This window comes from Protopterus annectens, chromosome 4.part0 (assembly GCF_019279795.1).
Source record: "Protopterus annectens isolate FY-2018-M chromosome 4.part0, PAN1.0, whole genome shotgun sequence".
NCBI lineage: Eukaryota > Metazoa > Chordata > Ceratodontiformes > Protopteridae > Protopterus > Protopterus annectens.
This window is the reverse complement of record NC_056733.1, coordinates 1,916,446,584-1,916,462,154: the sequence shown is the minus strand read 5'-3', so window position 1 is coordinate 1,916,462,154 and position 15,571 is coordinate 1,916,446,584. Positions and strand designations below refer to the sequence as shown.

General features: G+C 43.1%; 1 protein-coding gene across 1 annotated transcript in view; it reads left to right on the top strand.

The window, feature by feature from the left end:
- ATG4B (autophagy related 4B cysteine peptidase) overlaps positions 1-15,571 on the top strand; it is a 1,090,283-nt gene that overhangs the window by 104,069 nt on the left and 970,643 nt on the right. The window contains exon 2 of the mRNA XM_044069567.1: positions 8,934-9,035. Coding sequence (XP_043925502.1) covers positions 8,934-9,035 — 102 coding nt within the window. The remainder of the gene's footprint in view (positions 1-8,933; positions 9,036-15,571) is intronic.

Sequence of the window (15,571 nt, the reverse complement as noted above, 5' to 3'; positions counted from 1 at the left end):
CTCAAGGTTCTTTTTAGTTCCAAAAATGGCAGGGGACTGGAGACCCATTTTGGATCTCAGCAAGCTAAACAAATCAGTAAAATAGACGAAGTTCTGGATGGTAACACTGCAGTCCATTCTTCCTTTCTTGGGTCAGGACAATTGGATGTGCTCCATAAATCTCCAGGATATGTACTACCACATAAAAATGGACAGGCAGTCCAGGAGATTCCTACGCTTCCGGCTGGGAGCCAGTCATTATCAGTTCAGAGCCCTGCCCTTTGGTCTCACCACAGCCCCCAGAGTGTTCAAGTGTATGGCAGTGGTCACGGCTCACCTGAGGCATCTAGGATTTCAGGTGTTTCCATATCTAGATGACTGGCTCTTCACTGCTACCATCGAGCATCAACTTATCAAAGCACAGGACTACACAAGCCAAACTTGTTCCCAGCTAGGCATCACTATAAACTATGAAAAGTCTGCCTTGTCAGTCTATTACCTTCATAGGGGCAAACTTAGATACAAGACGCACTCAAGACGGGGTGTCAACCATTCGTCAGCAAGTTTCATTTCTCATAGAAGACGAGAGTTCAGGCAAGAGAAGTATTACAAGTCTTGGGCTCAATGGTCACTAGTTCCTTGGCCACGCTTCCACATGAGGATTCTGCAGTGGCTACTTTTCGCACAGTGGTCTTTCCAGGATTTACCAATGTCACACATGATCTGGATCACAGAAACTTGCTAAAAGGACTTAGTATGGGGGCTTGTCTCCCCCCCCAGGTGACTCTGAGCAGACCCTTTCTAGACCCCCATCCAGTAGCCACAGTGACCACAGACGCCTCCCGGATAGGGTGTGGGAGGTATGAAACTGTCCAAGGAATGTGGCAACCTCACGAGTACCATTTGCACATCAGTGTTCAAGAGATGAGAGCGGTGCTTCTGGCGTTGCAGTAACAGTAAATAAGAAGTTGCGTTCTGGATATTTAAGAATGTGCCTAGCTAATGCGTTTGTCAAATCGTTCCTTCGTATGGCATATAAATGTTCATAAATTCGTTTTCTTAGTTTCCTCTCTGTTTTGCCAATGTAAAAGGAAGGACATTTTTCACAAACAGCAACATAAACCACCCCACTTGACTCACAGTTAAAGTTTCATTGGACTTCTTATTTACTGTTATTCATCAGGTTAATACTGACATTAGAGGTGGGCCCTGGCAGCTCCATTTAGAAGAACAGGAGTTGTTCTGGCAAGTTAGAACATCTGCACAGCTACCACCAGGGCTAAATGATGTTGCCTCTATTAAGTGTATTTTAAAATTAAAAGCCTTACGTAGATAAACTAGTAGGTAATGTTGCCTCTTTGGTAAGGTTATTAAATAACATGGTTGGTGGTTTGTTTTTTATATATATATATATATATATATATATATATACATATATATATATATACATATATATATATATATTCTTGAACATCCAGAACACAGCTTCTTATTTACTGTTATTCATCAGGTTAATACTGACATTAGAGGTGGGCCCTGGCAGCTCCATTTAGAAGAACAGGAGTTTTTCTGGCAAGTTAGAACATCTGCACAGCTACCACCAGGGCTAAATGATGTTGCCTCTGTTAAGTGTATTTTAAAATTAAAAGCCTTGCGTAGATAAACTAGTAGGTAATGTTGCCTCTTTGGTAAGGTTATTAAATAACACGGTTGGTGTTTTTTTTTTTTTATGTATATATATATATATATACATATATACATGTTGAGTGGTTTTTATTATTATACTATATATTAAATTTAAACCATTTTATTTTATTGTATTTTACTTGATATCTATACATATGCTTTTATATAGTTATATATTTATATATTAAAATGCATAGGGGTTATATTAATTCTGTATAAGCTTGATGAATTTGTTAATTAGCTAATTGTTTAGGTCAGCTGAAGTGGATTGAATTATGATTTAAGCACAGTGTAATGCTGTGGCTTTGTACTTTGTCTGAGGAAGGCTGTATATTATTGCAGCCGAAAGCGCTTACTTTAAATAAACAGTCCGTGCCATTTTTTATCTGGTTGCTGCTGCTTGGTATTCTTATTTTCAGTTTAGTTGTTTTTTTTTTTGTCTGTTGGTTACATTTCGAAATGCCTAGCAGTAATGCTACGCTTAGTATGGAGAATGGGCACAATAGGACTGCTACACAATTGCTTTTCTCGCAGGACGATGAGCGAGACACTAGTTTGTCTAATAAAACTAATGTTACCGGCAAAGCTGACGAAGGGAAAGCTTTGGGTAACTTGACTATTTTAGTTAATCTTTTATTAATGAGAGTGGAAGATTTATCACAAAAAGTGGAGGCTAATGCCTCCAGGATCGTTTTTGGAGCCCCCGTTGATGCTAGGGGGGATTCTGATGTTGCTGCACTTCCTGTAGCACGTCAGGAAAACCCGTTCCCACTTCAGCCAAGTAATAGTGCATCTGAACATCTCAATACTGATGCTAATGTTCGTAGGACTAGTGGGGAAGCCACACAAGAACGAGGACATCAGTCGCCAAGAATTTTAAACGACGGCAATAACACAACCACCATACCTTCTATGGCAACTTTTTTGAGTAAAAAAGACTTTTTTAGAGTCTCAGCTAATCATAATGGAAACATGTTAGACGAAGAAAGAGAGTGGTGAGTAACTTTGTGGATAAACTTAATATGTTTGATCAAAAACTGTTTAGATGCAAGAAATTGCAACTTGAAGTCACTTATCTGCAAGAATGTATATCTAAAAAAGTGGTTCCTAAAGGACTACGCCAATGGCGCTATCCTGCAGGGTTAGTTAACAATTCAGTTTTTCATAAAGAACTGTTAGCCCTTTTTGATACACAGGGCTTTGATTTTTTGTAATCTTTAATCAATTTTTATAACTGTGAAATCACAGTACTCATAGATGAACTTGAAGTACTGGAGACTGGATTAACGCAAGACAGCGATTTTCCACGTTATAAATATGATTATTTAAGGATTTTTTCAAGTACAGAGGCATCTATGTGTAAAATGGCTAGTAATAAAAAACGCAAAATGGATAGAGACCTCTATGACTATAAAAATAATAAAGCCTGTCCCCCTCCACCATCAATAGGGAACAATTAATTTAATAGAGGGGCTGAAAATCAGTTAGCTACCCCTACTGAAAACATCGAAAATCAAGAGCAAGCCGTAGTTCGTAGGAGCGAACGTATTCGCAACCAAACCAATAATAATTCCAATACTAACAGTGGTAACAATAATACCAATAACCAAAATCAGAATTATACACATGAGCAAAGTGACAATAATCAGGATTTTCTCAGGGACAACAACAGACATGGGAACAACAATACCAGGTCCAACTACGGGAGTCCACCACAGAGGAGGAAGAGACGGAATCAACGGAGGAGATGATGCTTCCTCCAATGATGGGACCTACAGTTCTCACAAGCCAAAACTGTGATTTTAAAATTTACAGCTACACGGGTTTGACTGTTGACCAACCAGTTGTTGAATTTTTTTCGAAAGGGCTGTCTTTTGTCCCTGATAGAAGTGGTGATTTGGTTAAAACTATCATTGACCTAAAATTATTTGTTAGGAAACTGAACTTAGCAGTTTCTTTAGGTAATACACCTGCCCTTTGTAACACTCTGAGAGTATCAAGTGTTTTTAATCCGCCATTGAATTGCATTTTAAATATATTTGAAAATGTTTGTGAAATAGATTTAAGAACTAAGCTTAATTTTTTTGCTGCAAGTAACAAAAAAACAAGTAACATCTCTAGAAATGAACTGGAATTTATTGCTTTGTTATATGACTGTAAGGTTAGAGTCATGAAACCAGATAAGGGAGGGGGGCTGGTGTTCATGGATGAATATTTATATGATAAAAAGATGTTAAATCATCTGCAGTCTGACATATATTCGATTTCCAGTCTTAATGAGATAAATGGAGCCTATAGGAAAATTAGGGGCATCTTGGATGATTTATTTTTGGAAGGAAGTATTGATTGTAACACCTTTCACTTTCTATCCATGCCAGCTCCAAAAATTCCCACCATATTTGGCACACCAAAAATTCATAAAAATCTAGTAGATCCCCCATTTCGGCCAATTGTTGATGGGAGAGGATCTATTACTTATGCTTGTGCGAAGCATGTGGATGGGATACTTAAGCCGATGCTACAAGGCGAACCCCAGATATGTAAAGATTCCTGGGACTATTTGGAAAATCTTAGTAAAATTGGATATAATTCAGAGTATGTTTTTCTTGTAGTAGATGTAAAAGATCTATACACTGTAATTCCACACCAACTTGGTATAGATTGGACCAGGAATTTTATGCTTACTAAAAATGCTTCTTCTGTGCAGATGTATGTTGTGGAGACCCTCCTAGAAATAGTTTTATCCAACAACTTTATAGTGTTTAAGAATCAATTTTACTTACAAAACACTGGAATTGCCATGGGTTCACCATGCGGGTGTAGCTTTGCTAATAGTGTAATGGCATTCTGGGAACATCAGTTTTTGTTTAATAATGAATTATATCAACAACATGTCACTTGGTATACAAGATACCAAGATGATATGTGTTTCATTTGGAATGGCTCACCGGATTTAATTTCTGACTTCATAGACAGCATTTCAATTATGACTGACTTCTTGGAGTTTACATACTCAATGAGTATGGAAGAAATGCATTTTTTAGATGTAACTATATCTAAGGATAGGGTTAATAACAAGTTTAAATCTTTTATCCATAGAAAACCGACCCACTCGAATAGTTACCTTCACTTTTCAAGTTGTCATCCTTTCCATCAAAAAGGAAGTGTGGTTAAAGGACAGCTTGTTAGGGCTGCCAGGATGATATCAGAGGAGGCTGACTTCCTTAGAGAATGTGATAATATAGGCAAAATGTTCCTGTGTAGAGGCTACCCACATAATTTAATAAAACAGTTACAAGAGGAAGTGCAGACCAAAAGACAAAACGGTCATTTTAAGCCATTGTTGGGAGGAGCATTATTGGATAGGTTGACAAAGTTGGGCTTAATGGTTTGGCATCAAACAGTTTTACTTTTTTGTTCATGTATAGTATTGATTTCCAGGTTATTAGGGATATATTGACTAAAAACTGGAATATCATTTTGGAAGACAGAGCATTAGCTAATTTATTGGGCACGCATCCAATTTTTGCATATAGAAGGGGTTCCAACTTAAAAGCAATTGTTGAAAAAAGTAGGAATACTAGTAAACAAAAAATATTTGGTATGCGAAAATGTGGAATGTGCACCCAATGTAAATATGTTGCATCTTGTAGTAAAATCAATATTAATAAATTAAATATTCCAATCCAAGGAAACTTTAACTGTGAGTCAAGTGGGGTGGTTTATGTTGTTGTTTGTGAAAAATGTCCTTCCTTTTACATTGGCAAAACAGAGAGGAAACTAAGAAAACGAATTTATGAACATTTATATGCCATAGGAAGGAACGATTTGACAAACGCATTAGCAAGGCACATTCTTGAATATCCAGAACACAGCTTCTTATTTACTGTTATTCATCAGGTTAATACTGACATTAGAGGTGGGCCCTGGCAGCTCCATTTAGAAGAACAGGAGTTGTTCTGGCAAGTTAGAACATCTGCACAGCTAAATGATGTTGCCTCTATTAAGTGTATTTTAAAATTAAAAGCCTTACGTAGATAAACTAGTAGGTAATGTTGCCTCTTTGGTAAGGTTATTAAATAACATGGTTGGTGGTTTGTTTTTTATTTATATATATATATATATATATATATATATATATATATATATATATATATTTATATACATGAGTGGTTTTTATTATTATACTATATATTAAATTTAAACTATTTTATTCTATTTTATTTTATTGTATTTTACTTGATATCTATACCTATGCTTTTATATAGTTATATATTAAAATGCGTAGGGGTTATATTAATTCTGTATAAGCTTGATGAATTTGTTAATTTGTTAATTAGCTAATTGTTTAGGTCAGCTGAAGTGGATTGAATTATGATTTAAGCACAGTGTAATGCTGTGGCTTTGTACTTTGTCTGAGGAAGGCTGTATATTATTGCAGCCGAAAGCGCTTACTTTAAATAAACAGTCTGTGCCATTTTTTATCTGGTTGCTGCTGCTTGGTATTCTTATATTGATCCATTCTCTTCTCCTGTTCACAAGATTCTTGATTTTCTGGTTGAAACCTTCAAAAGAGGGGCAACTGCAGCTACTATTAGGGTACAACTAGCTGCTGTCTCCAGTTTTCATGTAGGAGACTTTGGTTCTTACATCATGTCCCATGAGTTGTGCAGAGCATTCTTACGAGATACAACTCTTTTATGGCCCCCGGTAAGAGAATTCCCCCCCCCCCCCCGGGACATAAACTTCGTTTTAGCTTCTCTGGTTCTTCCACCTTTTGAACCAGCAGCTTCTTGCCCCCTGAAATTTCTGTCTTGGAAAACCCTTTTCTTGGTTGCTATCACCTCAGCTAGATGGGTTTCTGAATTACATGCTTTATCCATTTGCCCGCCGTATCTCATTTTTCACAAAGATAGAGTCTCTCTTAGAACCAATCCTTCCTTCTTGCCAAAAGTATGTTCAGAGTATAATTTAAATCAGTTCATTGAGATTCCTGTATTCTTCCCCAATTACAGCAACAAGGCAGAGTGTAGACTCAACCAATTGGATGTTCATAGACAATTATGTTTTTATTTACACAGGACCAAAGACCTTAGAAAATCAGACCAATTGTTTGTATCCTTTGCTGAAAATAAACAAGGTTCTCCAGCTTCAAAAGTGAACTTATCAAAATGGCTGTCAGAATCAGTTATTATTTTGATTTGCGTAAAAAGACACTTCCAGGGAGGGCCAGAGGACACTCAACCAAGGCCTTAGCCACCTCTGTTACCTTCCAAGCCAAATTGCCTTTAGATTTAATCTGTACAGCAGAAACATGGGCAAATCCTCATACCTTTATCACTCATTACAATGTGTATGTGGTCTCCTGGAATAGGGTATCCTTTGGTTCCACTGTCCTGAAGAGTTTGTTCCAGTGAGCCACCCAAGAACCAGGTGCTGGGGATGTGGTCTCAACCAGCAAGAACGAAGGCGAGATGGGACAACATAACATAAAGAGGTTTATGTACCTACCATAATGTTCCATGTTTGTTGTCCTTCATCTCACCTTCCTTCTTGCACCCCCCCCCCCTCCTTTCCCCTTCCTGTAGGATGGAGAAGAGTTCCTTTATTGGTTACACTGGCTGAGTTTCCTGCTGACATAGCAGGTCAGTTAACCATGCATTGTTTTTCCTCTTCCCTTCCTAACCTTAAATGTATAAGAGCTTAGTAAAATTAGTTTTTTTACTATGTATGTCTATTGTGGGCTATTACAAACGAGATCTGGGTAGCTACCGCTAGGCATGTTGGTGTAGGGGTTAGCCTCGAGCTGTAGTAAATCGGCCGATTTGGAGCCGAGGATCGGCCTTGAATCCAACCAGCAAGAAGGAAGGCGAGATGAAGGACAACAAACATGGAACGTTATGGTAGGTACATAACTTCTTTTTTTGCTGATCAGTGTAGACAAGACATTCCATGTGTACTGTACTTTCTAATGCTATTCAATGTGTAAAGTGCTGGCAAGTTAAAAATTTTATATAAATAAACCTCTGGTGGTAATTAACCCTGTTTCAATTTGTACACAAGTTAAGAACACAAAGTGAACATTTTTAGAGTTGTTAGGTGATACCATTTCTATGTGAATGTTCAGTTAATTTAATTAATGATTCCTTTAAAAGTTGTTAGGAAACGAGTGCTGTAAATTGCTTGGTATTTTACTTTATTGGGAAAGTTGCCGGATAACATAACTAATATGACAAGAATATTTGAGTTCTGTAAAATAGTAGGAATTGTAAGAAATCCTGTTTTAGAATGTTTTTGGCTGTACCTTGCTGTACACTACAAACTTGATAAAGGTAAGGTACTGGTGTATATACTTGGAGAAAATGATTCAAGATTGGATTCATTTTCAAAACTATGGAAGGATGAAGGCAGATTGATTCTGGACTGTATTAACAGAACCTCAGGAGAAGGCTTATAGACTGCCAAACACATGGAACTATGGACAGTAACCAGCAATAGTTCATGAAGTGGAGATACTATCTCATTAATCGGATACATTTTAGTTTTATGACTAAGTGACAAGTGTAGTGGATAGGGGGAGCTTGTGAATGTGCAATAGTATAGACATTAGTAAACTGACATTACCAGCTCAAGAAGCTGATGACCAAACTGAGAGAAGTGGGTGTAGATCATAAATTTTGAGATGAATGATATCTGGATGACATGGTACAGACAGAGAGAGAGAGAGAGTCATTAGATGAAAGGGAAACGACTGAAGGGTTGCACAGGGATCAGTACTGGGGACATTGCTCTTCATATTATATACATCTTCCATCTTAAATCTTGGTTGGAGCTAAGAACAAGGTCTGGTGTTTCATGATAAGAGTAGGTCAATGGTAAGAGACTGGATGGAGGCAACCTAAAGAGGTACTTGGGTAGATAAAGGTGTTTTGGGGAACATAACAAGATGCATTTTTTTTCTTTTTTATGTCAATCTTATTATCCTGTTAATTTTATGGGATACATTAGGACTGTCCCTCAAACACTGTAATACATGGCACCAAGTTTGACCTTTGCATATCCTTGTTTGCATTTGTGGGGTTAGGAAGAAAGGGATTGTCAACAGAGTTGATTGATTTCTTGTGAAAATGTTGCTGCACTAAACTGTGCGTCATGGAACATAGTTAATTTTAGTATATCTTTAGTATTTTCCTTTTGTGATTGTGAACCACATCCGTTTATCTAGTGGCACTGTATATCATTGTATTTTCACTTTTTGTTTTAATCAGCTACCCTCACCTATGATACCCTACGGTTCGGTGAAGTGGAAGACTTTCCAGAGACAGAGGAACCTGTCTGGCTGTTGGGAGTAGAATACAGTGCACTAACAGGTAATGAGCTAACTTACATCACTTAGCCTGGGCAGAATGCTGCTGTACATTCTACAGTTAGGATAGCAGACTTGTTTACATCTTCAGATTGATGGCCATTTTGCATGTGATCTTAGCTGAGCAGTGTGCGGTATGTTTTTTCTTTTGACAGTTGCATTTTATTGAAGGCCTATTGTCTTTTGAAGCGGAGCTCTTTGAGCTGTGTTTAAGTAAACACATTTAAAGGCAAACCCAGTGAAGCCTGTTGACATTTGTAGTAAAACACGGAACTACAGAAAATCATACAATACTTCACTCTACTTAATAAACGCTTCACTTTTTATTAACACAATCACAGGGACTGCATCAAACTGAGAAGCACAGAAATGTAATCCTTAATGTAATTTAAATAACACTCATGTGATCTTTAAAAGCCAGTTAGTTTCATAAGCACACAATGTACAGTTTTTGTGTTTTTATACACCATGGTTTGCAAAGATTATTCTGCATGTAAGCTTTCACCAATACAAACCTAATTAACAAAATAAATGCTGTCAGTTGCTCATTGTATTTTCGCAATATGCCTCCACATTACCTCAAGCAAAATAAGCCAAAGAATTCATAAGACAGCTTGTATACTATGTAAGGGGTGTCCAGGTCATTGATTGCTTAGCTACTCAGTAACATAGCTGCGCTGTACAGAGTAGCAAGGATTTATAGAGCTATTTGTAAAATCAGTCTGAGGTTGTGGCTTATAGAAATTAGTTCTTGTGTATCTCAGTGCAATACTTTGCTATACTGTGGAAAAATCCTTGCACTCTATGCTGTGCAAGAGCCATACAGAGCAGAATACACAGAAAGTATGCTACTTTGTTCCTGTTCATTTTGTTGGGAGAATTTGGGTGGGATGAAGCAGAATAGCTTTGTAATGCTCAGGGTGCAGATCTAGGTTAAAACAGTATGTATGCAAGTATGTGTGGCCGTGTCTGGCTGTGCGTATCTTTGTGAGGGTGTGTGCAACTGTGTCTGTGCCTGCAGGTGAGGGTATGTGCGACTGTGTCTGTGTGTGTGCTTGTGGGTGAGGGTGTGTGCCACTGTGTCTGTGTCTCTGCGGGTGAAGGTGTGCACGACTGTGGGTCTCTGCGGGTGAGGATGTGCGCAATTGTGTGTGGGTCTCTGAGGGTGAGGATGTGCGCGACTGTGTGTGGGTCTGTGAGGGCGAGGATGTGCGGGACTGTGTGTGGGTCTCTGAGGGTGAGGATTTGTGCGACTGTGTGGGGGTCTCTGAGGGTGAGGATGTGCGCGACTGTGCGTGGGTCTCTGAGGGTGAGGATGTGCGTGACTGTGTGTGGGTCTCTGAAGGTGAGGATGTGCACGACTGTGTGTGGGTCTCTGAGGGTGAGGATGTGCGCGACTATGTGTGGGTCTCTGAGGGTGAGGATGTGCGCGACTGCGTGTGTGTTTCCCTGAGGGTGAAGATCTGTGCGACTGTGTGTGTTTCTCACAGGCTGAGGATGTGTGCATGTGTGTGCATGTGTCTGTAGGTGGGGATGTGAGTGTGTGTCTGCAGGTGGGGATGTACATGAGTGTGTGTCTGCAGGTGGGGATGTACGCGGGTGTGTGTCTGCAGGTGGAGATGTGCGTGACTGTGTGTGCGCGTTTCTGCAGGTGGGGATGTGTGCAAGTGTGTGTGTGCATCTCTGCGGGTGAGGATGTGCATGAGTGTGTGTCTCTGTGGGTGAGGATGTGCGCGAGTGTGTGTCTCTGCGGGTGAGGATGTGCGCGAGTATGTGTCTCTGCGGGTGTGTGTCTCTGCGGGTGAGGATGTGCGCGAGTGTGTGTCTCTGTGGGTGAGGATGTGCGCGAGTGTGTGTCTCTGCGGGTGAGGATGTGCACGAGTGTGTGTCTATGCTTGTGAGGATGTACGCAAATGTGTGTCTCTGTGGGTGCGGATGTATGCGAGTGTGTGTCTCTGCGGGTGAGGATGTATGTGAGTGTGTGTCTCTGCAGGTGAGGATATTCGCTAGTGTGTGTCTCTGCGGGTGAGGATGTGTGTGACTGTGTGTCTCTGCGGGTGGGGATGTGGGTGAGTTTTCTGCGGGTGAGGATGTGTGTGACTGTGTGTGTCTGTGGGTGAGGATGTGTGTGACTGTGTGTGTGTTTGTCTGTAGGTGAGGATTTGTGCGAGTGTGTGTCTCTGCGGGTGATGTGTGCGACTGTGTGTCTCTGCAGGTGAGGATGTGTGTGTCTCTGTGGGTGAGGATATGTGTGTGTGTGTATGTCTCTCTTTGGGTGAGGATGTGAGTGAGTGTGTGTGTGTGTGCTCCTACGGCTGAGGATGTGTGCGTGCGTGTGTGTGTGTGTGTGTGTGTGTGTGTGTGTGTGTGTGTGTGTGTGTGTGTGTGTGTGTGTGTGTGTGTCTGCCTGCGGGTGAGGATGTTGCGTGTGGGGATGTATGCGAGTGTGTGTGTTTGTGTCTGTATGCGAGTGTGTGTGTGTCTGCAGGTGGGGATGTATGCGAGTGTGTGTGTCTGTGGGTGGGGATGTATGCGAGTGTGTGTGTCTGCGGGTGGGGATGTATGCGAGTGTGTGTTTGTGGGTGGGGATATATGAGAGTGTGTGTGTGTGTGTGTGTGTGTCTGTGGGTAGGGATGTATACGAGTGTGTGTATGTGTGTGTCTGCGGGTGGGGATGTATGCGAGTGTGTGTGTGTGTATGTGTGTGTCTGCGGGTGGGGATGTATGCGAGTGTGTGTGTGTCTGCTGGTGGGGATGTATGCAAGTGTGTGTGTGTCTGCGGGTGGGGATGTATGCGAGTGTGTGTGTGTGTCTGCGGGTGGGGATGTATGCGAGTGTGTGTGTGTTTGTGTGTGTCTGCGGGTGGGGATGTATCCGAGTGTGTGTGTGTCTGCTGGTGGGGATGTATGCAAGTGTGTGTGTGTCTGCGGGTGGGGATGTATGCGAGTGTGTGTGTGTTTGTGTGTGTCTGCGGGTGGGGATGTGTGCAAGTGTGTGTGTGCATGTGTGTTTGTCTGCGGGTGGGGATGTATGCGAGTGTGTGTGTGTTTATGTGTGTCTGCAGGTGGGGATGTATGCGAGTGTGTGTGTGTCTGCGGGTGGAAATGTGTGCGAGTATGTGTGTGTGTCTGTGGGTGAGGATGTATGCGAGCGTGTGTGTCTGCGAGTGAGGATGTACGTGAGTGTGTGTGTGTGTGTGTGTATGTGTTTGTCTTTGTCTCTGTGGGTAAGGATGTGCGCGAGTGTGTGTCTTTCTCTGAGGGTGAAGATGTGTGCGAGTGTGTGTCTGTGTCTGCGGGTGAGGATGTGCATCAGTGTGTGTGTTTGTCTCTGCAGGTAAGGATGTGTGCGAGTGTGTGCGTCTCTCTCTCTCTCTCTCTCTCTCTCTCTCAGAGTGAGGATGTGTGCGAATGTGTGTCTGTGACCGAGGGTGAGAATGTGCGTATGTCTGTGGGTGAGGATGTGTGTGTCTGTGTCTGTGGGTGAGGATGTGTGTGTCTGTGTCTGTGGGTGAGGATGTGTGCGACTGTGTGTGTGTGTGTGTGTGTGTGAGTGTGTGTGTTTGTGGCTGTGGGTGAGGATGTGTGTGACTGTGTGTGTGTCTGTGGGTGAGGATGTACACGAGTATGTGTGTGTCTGTGGGTGAGGATGTACATGAGTGTGTGTGTCTGTGGGTGAGGATGTACACGAGTGTGTGTGTGTGTCTGTGGGTGAGGATGTACACGAGTGTGTGTGTCTGTGGGTAAGGATGTACACGAGTGTGTGTGTGTGTCTGTGGGTGGGGATGTATGCGAGTGTGTGTGTGTCCATGGGTGAGGATGTATGCAAGTGTGTGTGTGTGTGTGTGTGTGTGTGTGTGTGTGTGTGTGTGTGTGCGCGCGCGCGTGGCTGTGGATGTATGTGACTGTGTGTCTGTGTGTGTGTCTGTGGGTGAGGATGTATGCAAGTGTGTGCGTGTGTGGATGTGGGTGTCTGTGTGTCTGTGGGGGTTCGTCTGTGTGTCTCTGTGTCTGAGTGTGTGTGTCTTTGCGAGGTGTGTTGGCAAGTGTGTCTGTGGGTTGTCTGGGCGAATGTGTCCGTGGGGGTTTGTGGGTGAATGTGCGAGTATGTCTGTGGGGGGGTGTGGGCAAGTGTGTGTGCACAAGTGTGTCTGTTGGGTGTTTGTGTGAGTTGTGTAGATGACTGTGTGTGCGAGTGTCTCTGTGGATGTGTGGGTGAGTATATGTGCGTTATGCGGGGGGGGGTGTGGTGGCATCTTTGTAGGTGGGGCATGTCTGTGGATGTGTCTGAGTAGTGTAGGTGTCTTTGGGAGAGTATGTGTGGGAGAGTGTGTCTGCGGACAAGTATTTGTGGGAGAGTGTGTCTGCGCGCAAGGGTGTATGTGACTGTGTGTCTGTGGGAGAGGATGAATGCGAGTGTGTGCGTCTGGGAGGGGTATTCACAAGTGTGTCTGTGGCTGTCTGGATGAGCATGTCTGCAAGTGTGCTTGTGTGTCTGCATGCGAGTGTGTATGCGAGTGTGTATGCGAGTGTGTATGCGAGTGTGTATGCGAGTATGTGTGGATGTGTGTGGATGTGAGTTTGTGAGAGTGTGGATGAGGATGCATGTGAATGTGTGTGATTGTGGATGAGAATGCATGCCATTGTGTGTGATTGTGGATGAGACTGCATGCGAGTGCGTGTGATTGTAGATGAGAATGCATGCGAGTGTGTGTGATTGTGGATGAGAATGCATGCGAGTCTGTGAGAGTGTGGATGAGGATTCATGCGACTGTGTGAGTGTGTGGATGAGGAAGCATGCGAGTGTTTGTGTGCATGTGGCTGAGGATGCATGAGGATTTATGCACGAGTTTGTCTGTGGTTGAGGATATATGCGTGCACGCACACGTTTGTCTGCAGGTGAGGATGTATGCGTGTGTGTGTCTGCAGGTGAGAATATATGAGAGTGTGTGTGTGTGTCTGGGTGTGTATGGGTGAGGATGTATGCGAGGGTGTGTGTGTGTGTGTGTGTGTTTTTGTGTGTCTGCGGGTGAGGATGTGTGCAAGGGAGTGTCTGTGGGTGAGGATGTACACGAGTGTGTATGTGTGTGTCTATGGGTGAGGATGTACATGAGTGTGAGGATGTATGCGAGTATGTGTGTGTCTGCGACTAAGGATGTATGCAAGTGTGTGTGCGTGTGGATATGGGTGTCTGTGTGCCTGTATGGTTTCGTCTCTGTGTCTCTTTGTCTATGTTTGAGTGTGTGCATCTTTGGGAAGTGTGTGGGTGAGTGTGTATGTTAATGTGTCTGGGGTGTGTGTCTGTGAGCGAATGTGTCTGGTGGGTGTCTGGGATAATTGTCTGTGGGGGTGTGTGGGCGAGTGTGAGTGTGCAATGTCTCTGTGTGGTGTTTGTGTTTGTTGTGTAGATAAGTGTGTGTGCGTGTATCTCTGGGGATGTGTGGGTGAGTATGTATGGGTTATACGGGGAGTGTGTGGTGGCGTCTTTGTAAGTGGAGTGTGTCTGTGTCTCTGGGTGTATCTCTGGATGTGTCTGGGTTAATATGTATGCGAGTGTGTGGTGTCTTTGGGCGAGTATGTGTGGATGAGTATGTGTGGGAGAGTGTGTCTGCGGGCGAGGGTGTATGCGAGTGTGTGTGTGTCTGTGGGTGAGGATGTGTATGAGCGTGTGTGGGTTTGTTGTCTGTGGGGGGCATTCGTAAGTGTGTCTATGGATGTCTGGGTGAGCATGTCTGCAAGAGTGTGTGTGTCTGCATGCGAGTTTGTATGGAAGTGTGTATGCGAGTGTATGTGGATGAGGATGCATGTGAGTGTGTGTGGATGAGGATGCATGCGAGTGTGTGTGAGTGTGGATGAGGATGCATGCGAGTGTGTGTGGATAAGGATGCATGCGAGTGTGGATGAGGATGCATGCGAGTGTGGATGAGGATGCATGCGAGTGTGGATGAGGATGCATGCGACTGCATGTGTGTGTGGATGAGGATGCATGCGAGTGCGTGTGAGTGTGGATGAGGATGCATGCGCGTGTGTGTGAGTGTGGATGAGGATGCATGTGAGTGTGTGTGTGAGTGTGACTGAGGATGCATGCGAGTGTGTGTGTGAGTGTGACTGAGGATGCATGCAAGTATATGTGAGTGGCTGAGGATGCATGCGAGTGTATGTGAGTGTGGCTCAGGATGCATGCAAGTGAGCATGTGACTGAGGATGCACGCGAGTGTGCGTGTCTCTGTGGCTGAGGATGCACGTGAATGTGCATGTCTCTGTGGCTGAGGATTCACGCGAGTGTGCGTGCATGTGAATGTGGGTATTTGTGCGCCTGTGCGTATGTTTGTGGGTCTATGTGTCTGTGTAATTGAGTGTGTGGGCATGTGTCTGTAGAAGGTGTGTGGGTGATTGTGTATGTGAGTGTCTGGGTGTGTGTGTGGGCGAGTGTGCTTGTGAGTGTGTCTCAGTGGGGTGTGTGGACGAGTGTGTGGGAATGTGTCTGGGGGGTGTCTGTGGGGGGGGTGTCTTGGCAAGTGTGTCTGTGGGGAGGGTGTCT